A 26,090-nucleotide genomic window follows, 5' to 3' on the forward strand; every position below is an offset into this window, starting at 1 on the left:
GTCTTGAGTGGGAGTTAAACACGCACTCACACAGAATCTTTTGTGTGCCGCCGAATATACAGAGGTGCACTGAATTTACTGAATGTTCATTTAATTTATGAAGGATTCCAATGAAATAAATGAAAAGCGATAACTAAGTAACCTACCGTAAGATTTGTGCACCAATGTGAACACGACTTCGTGTTGGTAGGCTTTCTCCGAGCATTGGCTGTTAGTTGCGCTTGATACTTGTGCGTGGATGCACACACCGTCAACAAGACCTATAAGTTGGTTTGTGTCGCCATGAAATCTTTTACGAAGCAGGTAAACCGAAAAGAATGAAGAAATATTTCACAGAAACAAAAACGAAGAATTTGTCTTCGTGCTATTCAGATATTTCACGCTCCACACCTGTACTTCTCCAAAGAAACGTCAATTTTTGTACGAATTAGAAAACCTGGGGATTGAGGAACGACTCAGATTTGCTGATATGTTCCAGTTTCTTGATAATTCCCGGAGGAAAAACGTGATTCTAATTTCTTAAAAGGTTCAGTAATACATTTCGTTGTATTTCAACGGCGAGAAGACTAAGACAAACATGGTCGCTCTCTTCTTAGGCGATGGCAATCCTTTTTCTTAAAGAGATGAATATTAAATACATACTGAAAAAAATGAGGATTGGCTTAGTGTTTATCCCAAGACTGTGAAGCTCACCACTTAACAAAATTAACCAAACCCTGGGCCTATGATACCTCAGGTGCCACAATAACACCACAGTTGCAATAATCCGTTAAGCTGAATTTTACTGAAAGAAATTTTTAGCAATTTTTTAGTAAAGAGCGAGGACATTAGCTGAGTAAAGAGAATAAAGACCAGACGATAAAACAAATGAATAGGTAAAACAAGAGAAATGGAAGGTTAACATGGTTCCTGGTACATGTCACATTTAATATTATAATTGGTGTATAATGATCCAATTATATCGCTGAATACATCTAAAGTTTGTAACTAGCATGTCGGTGGCTACTCGTTAATCTCTGTCCAACGCTACGTGATTTTGGGGACTCCCATGCTTCGTGAACTTGGGAAAACTCCGTTACCTGTGTGGTATTTTCTTAATATATCTCTCAACATAACAGGACCCGACACTACGAATGGACTGACCATGGGAGTGCTGTATTTTTATACTTTAGATTATTTGGTAATAGTAATATTTTTATTACATGCGAAGATCGTGTTGTGTATTGGCTAAATCATATTGCATTTGAATGTTGTACTTGCTGCAGTTACTGAACTTCCATTACTGTTCATGATTCAAATGGTGTTAGGACAACTGTAATACGGATTGGTTTGTAAACGTAACTCAGGTTTTGTCATTGTAACTCGGGCTTTGTAATTGTAACGTAAATATAACGGGGATGAATAGTAAAATTCAACGGTTAATATGAAATGTACAATGTATAGGTAACCATTTTGGGTGCTTCTGGATGCAAATTGCCTACGATTCCTGTGGGTCCGTGGCACCACTCTAGCAACCTACAGCGGATCACAGCTCACAGATCTAGTGGATAGGCCAAGACGGGCTCGTTATTCAGCATCTATATACCAGTATTGCTTAGATGTAGCATGAAAATTGTTTGTCAATTTTGCATACCCTCTTTTGTGTTAAATTGATCCTATTTACTATTGTGTTAGATAAATTATGATTTTACTTCTGCTATCACTTGCTAACAAAGTAGTAGGTTGGTTGGTTAAAGAACCCAACCCAGTTCAGTGCAAAAACTGTGACAGTACACAACTGTCCCATACAAAGTTTTGTCTAACACACGCTCCCTGAATGATCTCATGTGAAGCAGAAAGTTTTAATTCTCAAAAATATGGAAGTGGAATTAGATTCTAGGACTAATTTTGCTCGCAACACTAGACAGGTTGCTGCTGCAAACAGTGTGTCGTTTTCTAGCATCAGGTTTATGCTACTCGGTTTGCTGGGAAGTTTATGTTGGCTACAAGTAAAATGTGGAATAGTTTGTCTAGAGCCGTTGCGGAATCTTCTGATCTCTAAATATCCAAGCGAGGAGCAAATTCATTCCGGCTCTCAGCTGACGTCTCCTGAATTTCGGGTGTGTCGGTTGTATTTTCCGTTTTATTATTTTTATTCAGTTATCACCTTCCCTTATAACTTGTTTCTCTCTGTGGGCTGATTTTCCTTGGGAGCACTCTAGGTTTTGTAGTTGGTTGAGTCCCTCCGTAAAGTTTTTTAGCTGAAGATTTAAAGAAAGAAAGAAAACAGTCCTCGGATTGGGAGCGTTCTTCCACAAATGCGGAAGTCAAGTGCAATGATGGATAGCAGTTACGCGTTATTGTAATATGAAACGAGTTTAAACTGTACGTAAAACCTCTAATTCCAAGTATATAAAGTTTTCAAGATGTTTATTTTTTTTTTCTTTTTATCCTAGATTGTCGCAGGAATCGCCGGCGGTCTCCTCACGACAGGATCCATGGCCGTCTGGGGCTACCCAGCAGCGGCGCTTCCTCAGTTAGAGAGAGAAGACTCCAAGGTTCACCTGACTACTGAGCAGGCGAGCTGGTTTGGTAAGCCTTTGTCATCATAATCATCATCGTCGTCATCATCAGCCGTTGCTATAGTAGATTCACATCAGCCGTGCATCTGATATCTAGGCCATTCCCTTACGGCTCTCCTGTTTGGATGTTGATAAGCCAATCACAGGACTGGAAACTCTCAGGTCTCGCACGAGAGTTCACATAGGCAGGATGTATGTTCCGACCTCTTTCAAAAATTATGACTTTCATCATATCTCAGTTTTACCTGCAGATGAAGGAGTGTTTCCGAATTTCATCATTAAACATCTTCAAACCAATGATTTAAGGATTATAATGATAAAAGAATTATGAAAGAAAATCGTAATATATAATAAAAAGGAATAATGAGAGGACATGGGAGGACTGATTGTAGGAAAGAAAAATCAATGGGATGAATGAATTTCCTCCATAAGGTATCAATATCTAAGTAACGATTTTGTTCATAAAGAGATTTCCACTATAGGATATGAAATGGTGATAGTGATAGTGACGATAATGAAGTCTTAATATTCTTTTTCCCCCATAAGACTTCTTCTATCGAGGCGTCGTGATCATGATGATGACGTCATCGAGTGATCACGTGAGCAATACCTGACTATACGAAGATAAGGGAGAGAGAGAGAGAGATTAAAATTCTTAATCTTTTGCTTATTATTTTCATATTGATAGTCCTGCCTATAATTTTTTTGCTAGCATTGTCTTCCTCTACATTTAGGCTACGAAACTGTATGAAACATAAAATGATAAATGATGAATGCGCTGGGATCTCATGTAAGGAATGAGAGTATATATTTTTTATATTAAGAATTTCATATTTATTTCACTATAAATATTTTAGCATTAATTTTACTGAAGTACATAATTCTTATATCATTATAATCCTTAAGTACATAATTCTTATACCATTACAATCCTTAGATCATTGGCTTTAAGACGTATATTTGAAAGAGGTCGGAACATACATCCTGCCTCTGGGAACTCTCGAGCGAAACTGAGTTTCCAGCCCTGTGATTGGGTTATCAACAGCCAATCAGGAGCGTCGTAAGGGACAGGCCTAGACATCAGATGCACGGCTTATGTCAATCTACTATAGTCCACTGCAGAACAAAGGGCCCAGATATGACCTTCCACTCACGTCTGTTTATGGTCTTTCTATGCCATTCTATACCGGCAAATTTTATTAGCTCGTCAATCCAACGTCTTCTCTTCCTTCCCCTGATTCGTTTGCAATCTCTAGAGACCCATTCTGTTATTATGGAGGAGTAAGCTGGTAGTTTAAATTTGACAACGTCTTCGAGGGTTGCGTGAAAGAGAGAGAGAGAGAGAGCAAAATTGGTGGAGGGATAAATGGGAGTGGTTTGATGGCGGGCGTAAGCGAATGGGTATTGTCTGTTGTAGCGATCGCCGAGCATATGAGTGGCGAGGGTCCGTTACGAGAGTCAGTAAGTTGGAAAAGACGGCCAGTCAGATTCGGAAGTAGCCGTGTTATTTGGTGTGATTTGATTGATTTTGATATTATAAAGTGTTGTGCGTGTGTCTGGTTGTGGTGAAGTTGAAGATGTTGGTTTTGAAATTTGGTGTTTGAGTTGGTGATTGGGGACAGTGTTGGTGTTGGCAGTTTGTCGTGCTGGGGTCGAGTTGTTGTATGGTTGTCGTGTTGTTTCTATTTACATTTTCTTGATCAGTTGTGCAAAACTTTTGGAACTGGTGATACACAATCATATTGAAATGAAAATGCCATAGTTTAGAGGTGTTTGGTAAGATATATTGGCCCGATATACCTGGTAACCTTGCATAATAGTAAACATCGCCGGTTAGCCGACGACAGGGCAAAGCCAGGTTATACATGACTGCTCTTTCACCAATGGCAAGCCTAGCAAATTGATTTTGCAGTATATAACTTCAAATCCATAAAAAAATAAACATAGATAAAACCAGGAATACATAGGCTCATGATAACCACTCAACAACCCTACAACAATATTAGTGTCTGTTCCAAGCACAGAATACTAATAAATGGAGAGTTGTGTGATATACTAAAGACTTTGGATTTATTATGGGACTGATCATGCATTAAGGAAGTTAAGGTTAGAACTCTTGCGTTATGTTACATTCATTTAGCAGGACTAAGCAGGTACACGTGAACCGGAACTTTTGGGACAATATGAATCAACAGAAAATCCAGGGTAACAATGGTTTTCACAGAGTGTGTGTAAGACGGTGCATATTTCAAGTTAAAGGAAACGTGAATTGCGTCAAGGAACTGTATTACAGAATTAATATTCTCAATTTATGCCAATTCCTTTGCTGTGCTTTAGCTAAAACACATGATTCATCGGATTGATTGATTAATTGTGGTTTGCTGGCTTTTTTTTTTTTTTTTTTTTTTGCTTAGCTTTGATTCCGCCACATTATTCTTTTGTCCATCTGTTATCTGACATTCTCTCATTATATGTTCTCCCCAAGCCCATTTCTTTTTCTTACTTGTTGTTAGAATATCCTCTACTTTAGTTTGCTCTCGTATCCATGTTGCTCTTTTTCTGTCTCTTAGAGTTATTCCCATCAATATTCTTTTCATAGATCTTTGAGTTGCCATTATGATGTTTGGCAGCAAATGGAATATTGTGAATGCAATGAATAGGCTTCAAAATACGTATTTATTATTCAATGTTAATTATGTTTTTAGTTTTCTTATCTGAATGAATTAGAGGTTTTAGGATACCTCATTTTTTATTTAATGTTAATTATGTTAGAATTTTTCGTAGAACATTTAGAGATATTAACAGGTAATGCTTGTAACTTCTTAGGATTGGGTGATTAAATACGGATGAAAATTAGCAAAATGGTTTTCTCAGTGTGAAAACCATTTTCACACTGAGAATAGTAAAAGCCGAGATACTTAAATTTAAAGAGCGAGAGTTAAAATTCCGTCAAAGTTAAAAAAATCTCTTTACAGTAATATGCGAGTAAATTCACATTAAAAAGCAAATACAGAATGATTTTTACTCTTACCATTGCAGCATCCTTGACACTGATGATGAGCATCCCCGGGCCAGTCATAGCGGCTTCTATTTACGAAAAGTTTGGCCCAAGAAAGATGATGCTTGTTTTAACACCGATTCTCTGTCTGTCTTTCATGGCCACTTCCTTGGCTTCGTTGGAGGTTATGTCGACGATGGGTCTGGCGCAAATTATCCTTCTGTCTAGTCGCGTCGCACAAGTGAGTTGTTGAGTATATCGGTTAATGTTGATCTTATTGAATAACTGTTATCATTCTATATATACGTATGTGTATATACATGCCACATGAGGAGGGATAAAAGTATATTGCAGCTCATGCAGATACATATACCTGCCGAAGTCAGATACAGTTGTTAGAGCTTGTTTTGATGTTATGCTCTACAATTAGCATTAGAGCTCTCATTTGAGTGTTTGCGGAAGTCAGGCTCGATAAGAGATTAATAGAAATCGAACTTTTATTTCGGCAAATTGCCATAGGGAATCTGAGTCGTTCAGTCGTGCATATGGTCCATCCTTCATAGAAATTTTTTAGTCTCATTGAACGGCAATGATTTTTTTTTTTTACCAGCGGGCTTATATGTAAATACGTACATCCCGGAAAGTTACTGAACAGAGGAAGTTCTACGTTCAATAAAATTTATTTTTCTAAATTAATAAGATAATATGAAGATTTACATTATTGCCTCAAGACGTGGACCAGCATGAGTTCGTATGTATTTGACAGAGCAAAAGACTTTCTACAACATGCATTAATTCCTCACAGCGATTATGTTACGATTGTTGTGCTTTAATACATTGTAGGAAAATTAATTTACTCCTGGCTTGACTACCTTCATGTCATGACATGCCTTTATTATTTACGTTCAGTGACCAATCAGATTAGATCTAAGGTGAATTCTCATTAACCTTTTATCTGTCAGAGAGTAATGTCATTTCATTTGTCTTTTGCAGGGTTCTGCCGTCGCTCTGCTTATCTCTATCCTTAACGTATATGTTTATGAGATCTGTGGACTCGGTCTCAGAGGCATTATGGTTGGCCTCAGTGAATTTTGGGCATCCTTAGGCTATTTGATTTGCTATTTCTTAGCCTGTTTTTATTCGTGGGACAAAGTCGCTCTGATTATACCAGTTGCCGTAATCATCCCAAGCTTTATTGGCGTAGTCATATCGCCAGAATCTCCTCTTTGGTTAGCAAGGGCTGGTAAAGCGGAAGAAGCTCTGGAAGTCTTCAAGAAAGTTCGCTGCAATGAGACAGAAATCCTATTAGATCAGAAAGTTGCTTCTGAAACGAAGAAGCCTCAGACGTGCTGTAAATCTCTCCAGATATTGACGAAGAGGTGTCATTTGAAAGCAGTGGTTGCCTCGTGCTTAATCTTCATCCTTAACCAGTTCACTGGTTTCTCCATCATAGCTATATACGTCGTCCATATCTTCGATGCAGCAGGTGTCGGACTTTCCCCGCAGTGGAGCTCTGTTATCGTAGGGTTATTCCGCTCTGTCTTCGCCGCCGTTTCCGGTTTGATCTTGCACAGAGCTCCACGAAGATTATTCCTCATTGTTGGTTGTATTTTCACCGGTGTCGCCAATGGGATCATTGGAATCTTCTTCTATCTGCAGTATAATGGACATGATGTGTCTTCCCTGGGGTGGTTACCGCTGTTTGGTCTCGCCTTGTACATGACTGGATATTCTGGGTCTGTTGGAGCTACGACGTGGACAAGTGCAGTCGAAGTATTGCCCGAGTCTGTTCGGTCCATAGGTTTTGGATTAGGTATCACAAGTTATTCCATAACTGCCTTTCTTCTGTCAAAATTTTTCGTAGATCTGAAGATTATTATGGGGCTGTACGGAATATTTTGGCTATTCTCTTGTGGATCATTTGTTTTTGCTTTAGTTACTCTCTTCTATATTCCCGAGACACTAAATAAGTCTTTACAGGATATAAGAGATTACTGGGAGAAACACTGACAAATTGTTGCCACGCTTAATAAGTAGAAAAGTGAACTGATAATTTCCACGTAACATATTCAGAGTATGTATACAGATATCTCCCTTTTTGTAAATATCTTGTTAACTAATTATTATTTTATATTTTCATATTAATCTAGCTTTTTGGTCGACTCTTTCCGAGAAATTAGGTTCTTTGACGAGGACCAGAAAAAATTATTACTGTGGTGAAATTATATCCTACGATTGCTCAAAATGGTCCACAGCACATAATTTTCTTTAAGTAGGCAACAACGGTAGGAATTTTAGGCACTGGAATTATATTACAAACCAGAAATCAACTTGTGTTTACCTTAAATCTCGCAGGTAGTCGCCAAACGCAGAAACAAGAACTAACCTAGCATTCTTATATAACCCCATTACACATTTGGCCAAACATGCAAATTAACTTATATAAGATACTTAGCTAGTTCGACGTCTTCAGGAAGATAAGTACACTTAATTACATAATATAATTAATACAGAATGACAGTGCTCGCCACTATTGGGATCCACGGACGTCCCATAAATTGTCACGTGTGCACAGTAACCCGGACAGCAGCACATTACCCCAACATTAAGGCGGGAAAAAAAAGTGGAGGGAAACTCTTGTCGCATTTGCGAAATACGGGCGAAAAATATCACTTATAATGAAAAATAATTAATAATCATTTATTAGTAAATCACAAAATCTAAAGTAAAGTTAATGATAAAGAAATTAACACATTTACTTTTAATGGAAATGAAAATTAAATGTGTCATTTTATGACATATCCTACAAAGGGGACTTAATGGCATCAGCTGTTAGTCTGAGAGGCATTTAAGGCGCTCAATTGTACAGTGGAATTTGGTAACATGGCTGCCGAATTCGTCTTAGTTGTCGCTATATTTAAAAAAAAGTAATTTTTATTTTAAAGGAAAGGTGTTGTAGATATGATTTAAAAGAAAAAAAAAAGAATAAACCTGTGATATTCACTGTGATGTTTATGGATTATCCATTGATGAAAATTGATGGCACGCATTCCCTTGTATCTATTTATCCTAACAATAAAAGAGCTTTTGAAGTCTCTCTTTTGTTAATAACCTATGAATGTGCGTAGTGGGGTCTGAAAACGCTTGAACTATAGAAACTAACTGAATGTTCCTTTATTTATAGAGGAGTATACAAAACCATTGCAATTGTAATGTTATTGTGATACGTTTGTGCTGTATGGAGAAACCTAAGGGCAAACTGCTCGAGTTTATGATGAACTGTGTATGAAAGTCTACCAAATAATGCTTTTCTATTCTTACTGCGGCCACAAGTACCCCTGATAACAAGCACAATTATAGCTCAAAGACTGAGGTGGGCAGGGCATGTGGCCAGGGTTCATGAGGATAGACTGACTGACAAGCCAGATTACTATAGTTCGACAGATCTAAACTTAGATTGTTTATTTCTTTGAGAAAAACCCCGCTGCCACTTTTCTCTTAACCTTTAAATCGTCCTCGTCTTACCTCTTCACCCATCTCCCAGCGAGGCAATATTTAGGACAGTACTTAATAAACCTGACCATATAAATCCTAATCCGTAAACTAGATCCCCATTCTATTTAATTATTACTTTTGCGACTATTTATTGTAATATTTGTTATGACTTATACCTTTAAATTTTGGATATATTACATATTTTATTTGATCTTTTTCATTAAAAGTAATAAAAATAGCTAATTACCATTCATTACGTCTTTTGACATTTTCTTATAATCTTGTCAGTAGAGTAACTTCTATTTATTCTTTTTTTTATTATTTGAATTTTCCGTCTGCCATAATATCCATTTCCTTAACAAGTTTGAAATATTTTGCATTTCATTGCTCTTTATTTTAGGTTTTCCCCTGATTTTCATTCATCAAGTTATGATTTACTTAACTTCCATTTCCTTTTTCATAGCATATTTTGTCTTTAAAACCACACAGTATTCTGCCTTATTCTCTCTTGACTACAATTTCATTGATCTCCATTCTATTTGGTTATTACTTTTAAGGCTGTAATATTCTCTTATGTTTTTTATAATTTATACCTTCTAAGTTTTGCATATATTACATAGCATTTTATTTGAAAATATTTTTCATTTAAAGTAAAAAAATCCTGGCATTACCATTCATTATTTCATATGACATTTTCCTCTGAAATATATATGACACAGATATGAAAACATATTAGAGTAAAAAAAATGATTTATTATAGCTCATAAATCTAATGAATGTAACAATTTTTACTTTTTACAAGGTTGTTGCCCATAAACTCATCATTGGGAGAGAAATAATTTATTTAAAATAATTATCACAGGAATTGTAATAATATGATTCTATACGAAATGTACATTAGAATCTTCGTCGTCAGATGATCTTAGTTCAATGACAGACTTTGCAGCATCGCCTGTTTGCAAGTTTTCGGAATGCTTAACTGGATTTGCCCGTTTCACAGCGTGCTTTCTGTAGGAATGAATTAATTTCACTACTGACTGTTGTCTCGGTAACCTAAAGCAAGAAGTCATTCTTTTTGGCGCTAAAGTTCTCAGCCAGACCGGGCGGTGGGGCTTATCCAAAGGGTAGCTTAAGAGAGAAATCCTTTAAACTTCATGGTTTAATAGGCTTGGCCCACCTGCATATCGCCTGTCAAAGGTAACAAAAAAATGGCTGCGTCTTTTGAAACATATGTCACGTTTATAAATGCGATTTCTCATTTTATTTACGAATAGAATTAGAATCACAATATGTGAACGCTTCTTAAGTTCAACAAAACATGCTAAAAATTTTAAACTACCCATTTATTGATTCATGTGTTATAAAGCAAGGCATTCAAAACTGGATACTGGTAGATGTGGCAAAATTGTTCTTACCCAAAGAGGAAAACAATCCCCCTCAGTTTAGATCTGTCGAACTATAGAGGACAAGCAGAGGGCAGACAACCTCCAGGAAGACCCCGCATGAGATGGTCTGATAACATAAAAAGGGACATGACAAAGCTTGGAGTGGATGGTCCAGCGGATTGGTGAGATGTTGCGCAGGACCGAGGTCGTTGGAAGCTTCTTGTAGCAGCGGCAAAGAGCCATGGAGGCCCGCAGCCAGTGAAGTGAGTGCATAGATATTGAGTGAGTGAAAATTCTTACTGTGGCATTATCTAGCGAAAGATGTTATATAAGGAGAGTTTTCATCTTCGGCTGTATATTCTGAATATCCTCTTCTCCGAAGGTGAATAATAATAATAATAATAATAATAATAATAATAATAATAATAATAATAATAATAATAATAATAATAATAATAATAATAATAATAATAATCAAGAGGTTAATATCAGGAGAGGGATCTTCCAGGGCGAATCACTGTCCCCACTATTCTTCGTAGTAGCCATGATTCCCATGACAAAAGTACTGCAGAAGATGGATGCTGGGTACCAACTCAAGAAAAGAGGCAACAGAATTAACCATCTGATGTTCATGGACGACATCAAGCTGTATTGTAAGAGCATCAAGGAAATAGATACCCTAATCCAGACTGTAAGGATTGTATCTGGGGACATCAGGATGGAGTTTGGAATAGAAAAATGTGCCTTAGTCAACATACAAAAGGGCAAAGTAACAAGGACTGAAGGGATTAAGCTACAAGATGGGAGCAACATCAAACACATAGATAAGATGGGATACAAATACCTGGGAATAACAGGAGGAGGGGATATAAAACACCAAGAGATGAAGGACACGATCAGGAAAGAATATATGCAGAGACTCAAGGCGATACTCAAGTCAAAACTCAACGCCGGAAATATGATAAAAGCCATAAACACATGAGCAGTGCCAGTAATCAGATACAGCGCAGGAACAGTGGAATAGACGAAGGCAGAGCTCCGCAGCATAAACCAGAAAACTAGGAAACATATGACAATACACAAAGCACTACACCTAATGGCAAATACAGACAGACTATACATAACACGAAAGGAAGGAGGGAGAGGACTACTAAGTATAGAGGACTGCGTCAACATCGAGAACAGAGCACTGGGGCAATATCTGAAAACCAGTGAAGACGAGTGGCTAAAGAGTGCATGGGAAGAAGGACTGATAAAAGTAGACGAAGACCCACAAATATACAGAGACAGGCAAATGACAAACAGAACAGAGGACTGGCACAACAAACCAATGCACTGATAATACATGAGACAGACTAAAGAACTAGCCAGCGATGACGCATGGCAATGGCTACAGAGGGGAGAGCTAAAGAAGGAAACTGAAGGAATGATAACAGCGGCACAAGATCAGGCCCTAAGAACCAGATATGTTCAAAGAACGATAGATGGAAATAACATCTCTCCCATATGTAGGAAGTGCAATACGAAAAATGAAACCATAAACCACATAGCAAGCGAATGTCCGGCACTTGCACAGAACCAGTACAAAAAGAGGTATGATTCAGTGGCAAAAGTCCTCCACTGGAGCCTGTGCAAGAAAGAAACATCAGCTACCTTGCAGTGATAATTAAGTGGTACGAACACCAACCTGTAGGAGTGATAGAAAACGATCAGGCAAAGATCCTCTGGGACTATGGTATCAGAACAGATAGGGTGATAGGTACAAATAGACCAAACGTGACGTTGATTGACAAAATCATGAAGAAAGCATCACTCATTGATGTCGCAATAACATGCGACACCAGAGTAGAAGAGAAATAAAGGGAAAAAATGGATAAGTATCAAGACCTGAAAATAGAAATAAGAAGGATATGAGATATGCCAGTGGAAATTGTACCCATAATCATAGGAACACTAGGCACAATCCCAAGATCCCTGAAAAGGAATCTAGAAAAACTAGAGGCTGATGTAGCTCCAGGGCTCATGCAGAAGAGTGTGATCCTAGAAACGGCGCACATAGTAAGAAAAGTGATGGAGTCCTAAGGAGGCAGGATGCAACCTGGAACCCCACACTAAAAATACCACCCAGTCGAATAGGTATTTATATATATATATAATATATATAGATAATATATATATATGTGTGTGTATATATTATATTATATAATTATATATATATATATATATATATAGTAATATCTATATATATATATATATATATCTTGGGATATATATTAAATTAATGATATAATAATAATATTATTATTATTATTATTTTTTTTTTTTTTTTTGCTCTATCACAGTCCTCCAGTTCGAATGGGTGGTATTTATATTGTGGGATTCCGGGTTGCATCCTACCTCCTTAGGAGTCCATCACTTTTCTTACTATGTGCGCCATTTCTAGGATCACATTCTTTTTCATGAGTCCTGGAGCTACTTCAGCATCTAGTTTTTCTAGATTCCTTTTCAGGGATCTTGGGATCGTGCCTAGTGCTCCTATGATTATGGGTACAATTTCCACTGGCATATCCCATATCCTTCTTATTTCTAAATTCAGATCTTGATACTTATCTTTCTCTTCAACTCTGGTGTCCCATGGTATTGTGACTTTAATAAGTGATACTTTCTTCTTGACTTTGTCAATCAACGTCACGTCTGGTCTATTTGCACGTATCACCCTATCCGTTCTGATACCATAGTCCCAGAGGATCTTTGCCTGATCGTTTTCTATCACTCCCTCAGGTTGGTGCCCGTACCACTTACTGCAAGGTAGCTGATGTTTCTTGCACAAGCTCCAGTGGAGGGCTTTTGCCACTGAATCATGACTCTTTTTGTACTGGTTCTGTGCAAGTGCCGGGCATTCGCTTGCTATGTGGTGTATGGTTTCATTTTTTGTATTGCACTTCCTACCTATGGGAGAGATGTTATTTCCATCTATCGTTCTTTGAAGATATCTGGTTCTTAGGGCCTGATCTTGTGCCGCTGTTATCATTCCTTCAGTTTCCTTCTTGAGCTCTCCCCTCTGTAGCCATTGCCATGTGTCATCGCTGGCTAGTTCTTTAGTCTGTCTCATGTATTGTCCGTGCATTGGTTTGTTGTGCCAGTCCTCTGTTCTGTTTGTCATTCTCCTGTCTCTGTATATTTGTGGGTCTTCGTCTACTTTTATTAGTCCTTCTTCCCATGCACTCTTTAGCCACTCGTCTTCACTGGTTTTCAGATATTGCCCCAGTGCTCTGTTCTCGATGTTGACGCAGTCCTCTATACTTAGTAGTCCTCTCCCTCCTTCCTTTCGTGTTATGTATAGTCTGTCCGTATTTGCTCTTGGGTGTAGTGCTTTGTGTATTGTCATATGTTTCCTGGTTTTCTGATCTATGCTGCGGAGTTCTGCCTTCGTCCATTCCACTGTTCCTGCGCTGTATCTGATTACTGGCACTGCCCATGTGTTTATGGCTTTTATCATATTTCTGGCGTTGAGTCTCTGCATATATTCTTTCCTGATCGTGTCCTTCATCTCTTGGTGTTTTATATCCCCTCCTTCCATTATTCCTAGGTATTTGTATCCAGTCTCAACTATGTGTTTGATGTTGCTCCCATCTTGTAGCTTTATCCCTTCAGTTCTCGTTACTTTGCCTTTTTGTATGTTGACTAAGGCGCATTTTTTATTCCAAACTCCATCCTGATGTCCCCAGATACAATCCTTACAGTCTGGATTAGGGTATCTATTTCCTTGATGCTCTTACCATACAGCTTGATGTCGTCCATGAACACCAGATGGTTGATTCTGTTGCCTCTTTTCTTGAGTTGGTACCCGGCATCCATCTTCTGTAGTACTTTTGTCATGGGAATCATGGCTACTACGAAGAGTAGTGGGGACAGTGAGTCGCCCTGGAAGATCCCTCTCCTGATATTAACCTCTGCTAGTCTTATTCCAGAGCTTGTAAGTATTGTATTCCAGTTGCGCATTGTATTTTTGAGGAAGCTGATGGTGTTTTCCTCTGCCCCATATATTTTCAGGCATTCTATTAGCCATGTGTGTGGTATCATGTCGAAGGCTTTCTTATAGTCTATCCATGCTATGCTTAGGTTGGTTTTCCTTCTCCTACTGTTCTTCATTACCATTTTGTCTATCAGGAGCTGGTCTTTTGTGCCCCTACACTTCCTTCTGCAGCCTTTCTGTTGGTGGGGGATGGTGTTTGTCTCCTCTAGGTAATTGTATAGCCTTTCACTGATGATACCTGTTAGTAACTTCCACATTATTGGTAGGCAGGTGATAGGCCTGTAGTTACTGGCTATATTTCCCTTACTCTTGTCTTTTTGTACTAAGGATGTTCTTCCTGTGGTCATCCATTTGGGTGCATGGTGATTTGAGATACAATGCTGGAGTTGTTCTGCTATTCGTGGGTGTAGGGCCTTGAAGTTTTTGATCCAGTATCCATGGACTTCATCGGGACCAGGGGCTTTTCAGTTTGGTATTTTCTTTAGTTGGTGTTTGACTGTCTGTCGTGATCTCTGTGAATCTTTGTTTTATTCTCCCTGTTTCTTCTTCCTTGACTTCCTGGAGCCATGTTGCATGTTTGTTGTGTGATACCGGATTGTTCCATATGTTTTCCCAGAGTCTCTTACTTGGTTCGGCTTCAGGAATTTCTTGGTGGTTGTCTTCCCCTCTTAGTTGGCTGTATAGTCTTTTCTGGTTGGTTCTGAATAGTTTGTTCTGTTGGTATCCCTTATTCCTGTTCATGTACCGTTGGATCTTATGTGCTTTGGCCTTAAGCCTTTGTTTTACATCCTCTATTGTGTTGTTTAGTCCCCTCTCTTGTACTTTGTATTTCTCGTTCAGTTCCTCCCTTGTTTTCTTGCTTCTTAGCCTTTTTTCTGCCATCTCTTTCAGTTTACTTAAGTCAGATCTCATCACCATGATTTGCTTTTCCAGGCGCCTTTTCCAAGGAGGTTGCTGTTTTGGTTTCTGTTGGGTTGGTTGTGCTGGTGGTGTTGGTGTTCGAATCCCCATCAGTTCTGCTACTAATCTTGCTCCTGCATATGCCAAGTTATTTGTTTCTGTGATACTGGTGGTGTATATTATGCCCATTATTTCATCGACCTCACTTGTTTTCTTCCTTAATTTCTTGGTGTTGTAGGCTTTCATAGAGGGGATCTTTGTTCTCTCTGTATCTGGCTCCATCCATTGTCTAATCTTTTCTACCCATTCCGTCCTCTCTGTTACTTCGTCGGTGTTTCTTCGTGCGTTGTTGTTTGATACCTCATCATCCCTGTCGTCTTCTGTGGCATCGTCTCTCAGTTCGTCTTCGTGTAATTCGTTGTCGTGTGAAATTTCCCTTTCCAGTTCTTCTCTTTCTGTTGGGGAGAGCCAGTTCTTTTTCTTTATGTTCCTTACTTGGTCTGCCAGCCTCTGCTCTGTTTGTGGGGTGTTATTCTTCTCATTCCAGATGTTGACCAACCTTCTTCTATATCCTCTCTCCATCGGGTTTCTTCTGATGTAGCATCTCCATATTTCCTTATTTTCTTCTCTTGTCCCCATTTCTTCCTTTGGTTTGCTTCTGTAGCTCCAATCTCAGGCTGTTGGTTACTGTCGTTGTGGTGGTCAGTTGCTGGATGACGACCTCCAAGTACCTGAACGTCTTCCCCTTCAATTGGGTTGAATACCTGGCTGCCGGACGAAGCTCCTCTGTTGCCAGAGGTTTCATTTACGTCGTTGTCGTTTATTCCTTCATTTCTTAACATCATTGCTGAGTTTTGCTATTTAACCCATAGCTGGACCCTACCCCATCAGGGATAGGTACTCATTTACAGCTGAGTAGACTGAGGAAATTATGGTAAAGATCCTTTCCCAAGGAATCAACGCCGAGGAGAGCTGTTACCCATCCAACGACTGACCAGCCCCAATGTTGCTTAACCTTTCCATTGAAGACCTAACCCACTCTGCCACGGCGCCACATAATTATTATTATTATTTTCTCACCAATCGCAGTTTTCGAATACTTTATTCAATTTGTATATAAGCACCTCAATGAACCTTAAATCGATGCTGCTCTCTAGACTAATTTCTTAGCATTTGTCTTTTAATACCTGTTGCATAAACTGCTGCTGTAAACCGTTAAGCACAATATCTCAACATCACGATTTTCAGCTCTGAGAGGAACTTGGTACCTCTCCAGAATTTTATGAGTAGACTTTTGAACTTTTGTTTCTAGAGCACTGACGGTACTTCCCCCTACGGAAGTTGCCCTAGAGTCTCTCCCGTAGGGGTAGTGCCGTCAGTACACCTCATGCGGTGCACTATAGGCATTAATTAAGGTTATTTGCAGTGTCCCTTCGGCCCCCATCTGCAACCCCTTTCATTCCTTCGACTGCACCTCCATTCATATTCTCTTTTTTCCATCTTACTTTCCACCCTCTCCTAAAATTTGATTCATAGTGCGACTGCTGGGTTTTCCTCCTGTTGCGCCTTTTAAACCTTTTAATTGTCAATTTCCTTTTTCAGAGCTGAATGCCCTCATAGGTCCCGGGGCTTGGCCTTTAGCCTAAATTCTATATTCTCACCAGAGAGCAAGAGCCCGTGCCCACACAAGGCTGGCTTATTCTAACATCAGCAACAACAGAAAAATTTGGATATAGTTTCATTCCCTCTGAAGGTAAGGACAATAGCTCTTGTAAAGCTTAGGGAGTTTTAATAATATGATAAGATTTACTCTCAAGAAAAGGGTCTTACTTTATTCCCATCTCTGAAGTGCGTTCAGTATACTTTGCAGTCCTCTGTATCAAATGTGCTACATGCTAAAACATACAGAAATGGTAATTTAGATTAGCTTCCTTTTAATATAAAAAAGAAACACTCATATATGACAGATACCTAATATAGAAATAAAAGGACTTTCCTCTGAACCGGGACCATAAAATCCGTCCGGGAACCCTGGAGGAGTGCATCTAATAAAGATTTTAATGCATTACTGAAAACCGTACTAGGCAATCAAAATTATTCTTCAGAACGTGGAAGACCCGTTCCAATACTTGACTGGCATAATTTCGCTTAGAGCAATGCGTCAACGTCCTAAGATAAGAGTGCTAACTATCCTATTTAGTTCTATAATAAATTTTTAAAAGGTCACGATAAGATTTCTTGGGAACTTAGATAAGCGATCTTAGCTGGTTAAAGCAGACCTAAATAAAAAAACATGTTTCTCCTTAGCATCATTAATTGTTCATTATTAAATTTAGTGGGTTTTCGTCGGCTAGTTTTGGAAGGTTACTACGAGAATTTGTTCCATTACCATCTCCTCGACCAAATTGGTAATTTGCTTAAAGCTTACTTGCATATGACGTAAATTAACTGAAGGGCCATTAAAGAAGTTCACTCTCGACGTGGTTCGGAAGTCACGTAAAGCTGTTGGTCCCGTTGCTGAATAACCCTTGGAGGAATGGTGGATAACCACTGGTTCCATGCAACGTAAAAACACTATACAAACATTAAATGGCTCCAACGTAGTTTAAGGAAACACAGGAAGCAATTGTATACTAAATGAAAATTAGAGAAAATTGAAATCTATAATTTGGTCTAATCCTGATGAAACAGAAGTGGAACTCCGAGCTCCAGTGCGAAGCACCAGAGGCCAGCCTCGGCCTAACCAGGGCCTAAAGTCTCCCTCCAGAATCGCCTTAGGATAACTTCTGTTATTCATTTTGACTTAATGTTCAGTTGCTTCCTGCGGTTCCTTAAAATATGCTGAAGCCCTTTATAGTAGTAGCCGATCGGTTAACTCACGGAATAGCAGGTGAACCTTGGGCCAACTACCAATTGTACACGCTGCTCGATGAGGTGGCAGTGGAGCAAACTCTCCTATTAACATTCTCGTCCAGCCAAAGGAGATGGAAACCACGGATATAAAAGCCTAGATGCCGCATCGGCCGCTAGCTGAATAGGCTGGCGCACGTCATCAGGCCCGCCATCTTGGCGCGGTAATTCAAACAATGCAGCAGGCTGCAGTATATGACGTTTTTTCGCCACTATTCGCTTAATATTGCACGGATTTTCTTGTCTGATGGTTCGTTACAAAGCTTACATAATTCCCTACAAGGCTCTAATAAAATAAAGTTGTTCCTTATTGTTTGAAAGTTAACTTGCAATGACTTTGTTTTAGCCGGTAGGGGGAAGGGGGGCTAGTTGTACACAAATGTTAATATTTACCCATAACTATTGCTGTAAAATAATTTGAAATGCTGTGATAAGACAGCCTACGAAAAAAAAATGGTTAAAACAATATTGTTTAAGGGCCATTAGGTCAATAGGGTAAATCGTGTATGTTGGACACTAATTTGATGTTTCTAGATTGCATTATAGCTATGTAATATTAAAGAGTTAATTTGGTCCTAGTAATAAGAACTAAATGGCCAAGCAAGGCACATAATGAGTTTTTGTTGATGTTTTGATATAGCCTGCTAATTTCATATCAATACATATAGATTATCATTACAATGTAGTATCATTAAACTGTTGGAAACAGCAATGAAAAAAAAACTTGTTTAAACTGCTGGGAATATTTATAAATAAATGCACAGATGTACAATAAATGTTATGTATACATTCAATGTAAGAACAAATATCATGAAAATAAATCATTGTGCAATATATTTTGAGAGTTGTTACTTCAAAGTATAGGCTTAATGACCCATAAGGCCACCCATAGCTTTAAGTTTACATGTGTGACCAAACCAATGAACAGTTAGCTGAAAAAAAATTAGACTGGCCTTATGATTGTGGCCTAGGCTCAAAGGCTCGGTGGGGGGGGGGTGGTTTACTATGACCGGGTATACAGGGTTGCTCGTCAGGATTGGCTCATTTTGGCAATTTTGGTCTATAGATGGGTCCCCTTCTGGAAGGGTAGAAGTATAGAGATGGCCCAGGCCCTTATCCCAAATAAGGTATAATAATTTGGGTCCTTGACAACACAGGTCTAGAGATGAGCTATATTGAACTATTAATGCTTGCCATAATGATATATCCTAGTCTGAGCAAATTAAAGGTAGTTTTGTGGAAATTTAAGTTCTATATAATTATTTCACCTTATAAAATTAGGTCTAGAGATAGGTTACTTTTGCCACTAGACCAGGTCTCTTGATCCCCCCTAAATTTTCCAAAGCCAGGTCTAGAGGTCAGAATTCACTGAGGAGCATCCCGTTCCAAAAAATTGGAAGAACCCCCTCCCCCCCAGGCTCAAAGGAGCAGGCAGAGATGCAAAGGCTAGATAACACAGAAATCCTAGTTATTCTAGGGCCAACTGTAGTTATTCTAGGGCCTACTGTAGTTTATTTTAGGCTCAACCCTACAGTTTTATGACTTAAACTTGTAGGCCTGTGCCAAAAATTATATTGGGGGATATTTTAACAGAGCACTTCGAGAGACAAAGATTTTACTTAAGTTGCACAGATCCATAGCTGTAGGCCTACTTTAGTAATCTGTCTTATCACAGCATTTCAAATTATTGTTTACAGCAATAGTTATGGGTAAATATTAACATTTGTGTACAACTAGCCCCCCTTCCCCCTACCGGCTAAAACAAAGTCATTGCAAGTTAACTTTCAAACAATAAGGAACAACTTTATTTTATTAGAGCCTTGTAGGGAATTATGTAAGCTTTGTAACGAACCATCAGACAAGAAAATCCGTGCAATATTAAGCGAATAGTGGCGAAAAAACGTCATATACTGCAGCCTGCTGCATTGTTTGAATTACCGCGCCAAGATGGCGGACCTGATGACGTATGTCCGGCCGGCCGATGCGGCATCTAGGCTTCTATATGATGGAAACCCTTCGATGGGCTTCCTCAAAACTAACCTACGAGAACCCACTAATTTATCGAGAAAAATTAATAATGCTAAGGAGCAAAAAATGTCTTGTATTTACGTCTTGTTTAACTAAACTAAAATTGCTTATCAAAGTTCCCAAGGAATCTTACGATGGACCTAAAAAAGAGAAAACTTATTAAGGAGCTAAACAGTACAGTTAGCACTCTAATCTTAAGATGCTGGCGCATTGCTCAGAGCGAACGTGTACCATGTAAGTATTGGAACGGAACTTCCAAGCTCTGTAGAATAGTCTTGATTGCTAAAATAATTTTCATTGATGTATCCCTATCTAATTGGAACATTGGTATAAAGAGCACCATCCTTTAATCCATCAGCAAGGTCCTTTCAATAGACAAGTTGGGGGTGGGGGGAGAACGCACCCAGAGACGAACATAAGTCGCATTAGATTTTATAAGACTATAAGAAGACCATCCCCACTGTATGGTGGATTCCCTGGGGAAGCACAAGATCGTCCATTGCTTCGAATGTCTTGATAAGTGAGGAAGCCTCACTACTACATAGACATAATAACGGTGCCCATTTTTAAAAGGATTTCCCGTCACATAGAGGAGGAGGAGGAGGAGGCCACCTACAAGCACTTCAGATGCCACCACCAATCAAGACCCTCGAGGAACTGGATGCTAAAGGGAACTGAGTTTATCGCTCAGTTCGAGGTCAGCCTCCAACACAGTTTCCTGGAAGGCCCTCGTATATATAGAGCTTTGAACCAGCCATTCATGCGACTAATGGAGCAAGTTCCCGAAAGCTCTCTGTACATATTTATTTCTAAACATACGTACCCTTGCATAACTGTGGATTTGTTTCTCCAATAAAATGATTATTTGATATTTCTCTGCATCGCTAAACAAGCCATCATCGCAGTCAATAATTACTTAAGGCATTACTTGAAGCTCACTGCAGCGTCCCTTCGGTCGCTAGCTGCAACCCCCTTTTATTCCTTGTTCTGTACTTCCATTCATATTTTCTTTCTTCCATCTCGTAACAATTGATTCATATTGCAACTGCGAGGTTTTCCCCCTGTTACACCTTTCAAACCCTTTCACTGCCAATGTCCGTTTCAGCGCTGAATGGCCTTAGTTGCACCAGTGCTTGGCATGTATGCCGAAAGTCTATAAATCAATCAATCTGTAAATCAATTAATCTCTAAATCAATCGTAGTCTACAAGAAATTACATAATAATTTAACGTTAGCCTCCCGACTTAACGACTGTTACAAATTCATTTTGTTACCCCTATGCCATCTTGAACAACCTATAAAATATAAGTAATAAAAAAAAGTCCAGATAATTTCCATATCGTTCAGAATGGTTGGGGATAACTTGCTTATTCTTTAATCTTCCTTATTCTCTTCATTTGTGATCTCTCCTCCCCTTTAACTCTGCTCTGTTACTCATAGATACCTGACCAGGAGCTACCTGCTTTAAGATCTTCATCATTTCTGTGTGGTTTAACTGCTAGTGAGAAGAAATTTGTCCGGATAATCAAGGAAATCGCAAACAGAGAAAATGAGAAACGCCATTAAGACGGCTATCCTTTAAAGATAATAATAATAATAATAATAATAATAATAATAATAATAATAATAATAATAATAATATAATTTATTTCAGCAGGGCCATATACATAGAATAATTATAAATTATCCTTATTATCATTAACATCATCATTAAAATGGCTATCATTTTCAGGTAATAATAATAATAATAATAATAGTAATAATCATAATAATGATAATAATAATAATTATGATTATTATTATGATCATTATTATGATTATTATTATTATTATTATTATTATTATTATTATTATTATTATTATTATTATTATTATTATTATTATTATTTTGGTAGAAGACCCTCTTTTAGACAAATCCTGTTAAATACAATGACAGAATTAAGCGAATTGATTTTATATATTATTCGCTTAATCATGCCATTTTATTTAACAGTATTACCTATTATTATTATGATGAGGATGATGATGATTATTATTATATACAAGACAAGGCATTTTCCTCTTTTAATCTCTGTTCTGACGTGGTTCGGAAGTCACGTAAAGCTGTTGGTCCCGTTGCTGAATAACCACTGGTTCCATGCAACGTAAAAACACCAACCAAACAAACAAATCGCTGGTCTCCTTCTTAACGGGGCAGTTATGATTAAGACATTTAAGGCTTAATAAAAAGCAAGCGGTAAAATATTACGACACCTTCCTACTGAGTTTATGACCTACTGCTTCATAAAAGAGGCTCTGAGTCTCACGCAACTATTTGTCAGGGACAAATTGCTTAATCATGACTGGTCAAGATATAGCGCTGTACTCAGATGACCCGTTTCTTCTCTAACTCTTCCTAATCCATGAAAACGAACGAAATTGTCTTCGCTTTCGGAGTCTGAACAGAAGCAACTAACAGGAAAACGAGGCGAATTTTTGCGTTTGCGTAGCTCGTTCATTCTTTGTTTATGTATAATTTTATTTTTTATTTTTTATTGAGTTCAAAACACTTTGCACCTTCAGCATTCAAATAAGAGACGTTTTTCAACATCGTCGGTCGTTAACAACAGGAAGTAGTGTGTTTGATTATTGGTCGATTTTTTATACGTCTACCAGGGTTTGTCCCTTTCCCCCACCTCACCCCCCCAAAAAAAATTGTAAATAAAAGTGGGTTGAATACTCTCTCTCTCTCTCTCTCTCTCTCTCTCTCTCTCTCTCTCTCTCTCTCTCTTGCTGCTCTCTGCTATCCCTGTTTCAATATATTTATCCTGTTTTCATATCTATATATATATATATTTATATATATAGATATATATATATATATATATAATATTAATTATATTATTATATTATAAGCAGAAGCCAGGTACTATGTCGTACCTCTAAGTAAATGGGGATACAATCCACAATGAAGAAAAATCCTCTTGTAGTTTAAAATATATATATCTTGTACAGGATTAAAGCTTTCGACCATCAACTGTGGTCTTGTTCAATAAAGTCTAGTGAACAAGACCACAGTTGATGGTCGAAAGCTTTAATCCTGTACAAGATATATATATATTTTAAACTACAAGAGGATTTTACTTCATTGTGGATTGTATCCCAATATATATATATACGTATATATATATATATATATATATATATATATATATATATATATATATCTTTGTGCCCCGAATATGTGTTAAATACACGAAAGTACTTGGCATTCTGTCTTTTCTTTTTAAAATTTTCTCTGTGACTTCAGCTAATAAACCAAATCGCGTGCTTACTTTTGTGATTTCTTAGTATGTGTATATATATATATATATATATATATATATATATATATATATAATATATTATATATATATATATATATATATACCTGACGCGAAAACACATGAACAGCAACACACACACACACACACACACACACACACACACACACACATATATATATATATATATATATATATATATATATATATATATATATATATATATATATAAAACAGGACAGGCAGCGTGGAAGAGCTACAATCCGACCCACTTTTATTTATCGTGTCATGAAAACACGCTTGAACAACTCAAGCATATATACCCACGTGCGCACAAATTTACACACACACACACTATATATATATAGTATCTATATATATATATATATATATATATATATATATATATATATATATTTGTGTGTGTGTGTGTGTGTCTTGTATGTATGAATGTGTTGCTGTTTATGTGTTTTCGCGTCAGGTAAAAGCTCTTTTCCTGACAAGGCGGTTTTAACTTCGGAAGCGAAAACAAAACGTATTATTATCTATCCTCTAGCTACTGATCGAATAGCAGGAATAATTGCAAAATACTCTCCTATTTCACAAACCGCATCATGAGGCAACACCACCAAACTGTCATTAACGCCCATATTTGGATCGCTTTAGTCTTGAACTGGTGATTTCGATTCATTCCAGCAGTCCAGCACGCCCTTGGTCTTCCAGTTCTTCTTGCCCATCTAGCGTCCGTCGCTTCAGTCTATTTTAATAATCTACATTTTTTCCTTTCTTTCTTCATGAACGAACCATCTCAAGTCAACTGCCTCTGGATCGTTTTGCTGATGGAGATATTTGCAACACCTCTTAGTATTCTCAGCAAATTATTATTATTATTATTATTATTATTATTATTATTATTATTATTATTATTATTATTATTATTATTATTATTATTATTAATTTATTTTTTGTCTATCACAGTCATCCTATTCGACTAGGTGGTTTTTATTGTGTAGGGTCCCGGGTTGCATCCTGCCTCCTCAAGAGTCCATCACTTTTCTTACTATGTGCGCCGTTTCCCGGAGCACACTCTTCTGCATGAGTCCTGAAGCTACTTCAGCATCTAATTTTTCCAGGTTCCTTTTCAGGGATCTCGGGATCGCGCCTAGTGTCCCTATGATTATGGGTACAATTTCCACTGGCATCGGCGTCAATAACCTCGTTGTTGCGACGCCAGTAAGAATTAACAAATCAATCAATCAATTCCACTGGCATATCCCATATCCTTCTTATTTCTATTTTCAGGTCTTGATACTTATCAATTTTTTCTATTCCTTTCTCATCTATTCTGGTGTCCCATGGTATTGCGACATCAGTGAGTGATACTTTCTTCTTGATTTTGTTAATCAACGTCACGTCTGGCCTACAGGCACGTATCACCCTATCTGTTCTGATACCATAGTCCCAGAGGATCTTTGCCTGATCGTTTTCCATCACTCCCTCAGGTTGGTGCTCGTACCGCTTAGCACTGCAAGGTAGCTGGTGTTTCTTGCACAGGCTCCAGTGGAGGGCTTTTGCTACTGAATCATGCCTCTCTTTGTACTGGTTCTGTGCAAGTGCTGGGCATTCGCTTGCTATGTGGTTCATGGTCTCTTTTTTTTCATATTCCACTTCCTGCATATGGGTGAGAAATTATTTCCATCTATTGTTTCTTTGAACATATCTGGTTCTTAGGGCCTGATCTTGCGCCGCTGTTAGCATTATTATTATTATTATTATTATTATTATTATTATTATTATTATTATTATTATTATTATTATTATTATTATCATTTGCAAACCCGCATTACTATATACTCCATTGAAAGCCCTATTGTATGTGATTATATTATGATCTATATATATATTACTATTTTGTATCTTTTTATGTCGCGTTTTTTATGAAGTGAGCTCTTGTCATAACCAATTTTGATTATCAACCTTTCAGTTATATAATGCTGTGTTCTTAAACGATATTCCCGCCAATGACACATTTGTTTTCTATTTCTTTTTGCACATGCTGCTGCTGTTGTTATAGATTAAGGTAGCCTTATGCCAGCACGGTTGCTATCATTAGTACCACAGCTTCTTTACTGTTCGACCTGTCGTGAATACTTGACTCATGGCTACCATTATACGTTTGCCACACTTTGTTATTATTATATCATTCATTGAACAGTGTGGCTGTCTGGATGCCGTTGAGTTTGTATTGTGGTTTTTTCTCAACTTCTCAAATGAGCTTCATGTGCCTTATACCTTGTCCTCACGTACAGTGAATGAACGTAATTCTCTTTTACATAACTCAGCGGTATATTTGCGTAAAATCTAGCCCATTTCAGCAATTCAGCGGTTTTCGTTGTCTCATTATCTTATACAACATTCTTGGTGTTTTTCGTTCCTTGCTTCTTATTTGCCTGGCTCTCCTCTTCCTTCCTCTTG

The 26,090-nt window shown here is 37.9% G+C and overlaps 2 protein-coding genes across 5 annotated transcripts in view; both read left to right on the top strand.

Annotated features, from left to right (window-relative positions):
• LOC135217962 (facilitated trehalose transporter Tret1-2 homolog) overlaps positions 1 to 8,654 on the top strand; it is a 72,253-nt gene extending 63,599 nt beyond the window's left edge. For 3 of the 4 annotated variants that reach the window (XM_064254072.1, XM_064254070.1, XM_064254071.1), the window contains exons 2-4: positions 2,436 to 2,571; positions 5,601 to 5,800; positions 6,553 to 8,654. In XM_064254072.1, coding sequence (XP_064110142.1) covers positions 2,478 to 2,571; positions 5,601 to 5,800; positions 6,553 to 7,569 — 1,311 coding nt within the window. In that variant the 5' untranslated portion in view covers positions 2,436 to 2,477 and the 3' untranslated portion in view covers positions 7,570 to 8,654. Of the gene's footprint in view, positions 1 to 156; positions 304 to 2,435; positions 2,572 to 5,600; positions 5,801 to 6,552 lie in introns of those variants that run through there. The other variant, XM_064254069.1, reaches the window with a different exon arrangement.
• Positions 8,655 to 8,786: 132 nt separating this feature from the next.
• The window catches only part of LOC135217965 (glyoxylate reductase/hydroxypyruvate reductase-like), a 42,438-nt gene continuing 25,134 nt past the window's right edge, over positions 8,787 to 26,090 (top strand). The window contains 2 exon segments of the mRNA XM_064254084.1: positions 8,787 to 10,702; positions 16,978 to 17,128. The gene's annotated coding sequence lies outside the window, so the exon portion shown is untranslated.

Source organism: Macrobrachium nipponense, chromosome 9 (assembly GCF_015104395.2).
Source record: "Macrobrachium nipponense isolate FS-2020 chromosome 9, ASM1510439v2, whole genome shotgun sequence".
Classification (NCBI taxonomy): Eukaryota; Metazoa; Arthropoda; class Malacostraca; order Decapoda; family Palaemonidae; genus Macrobrachium; species Macrobrachium nipponense.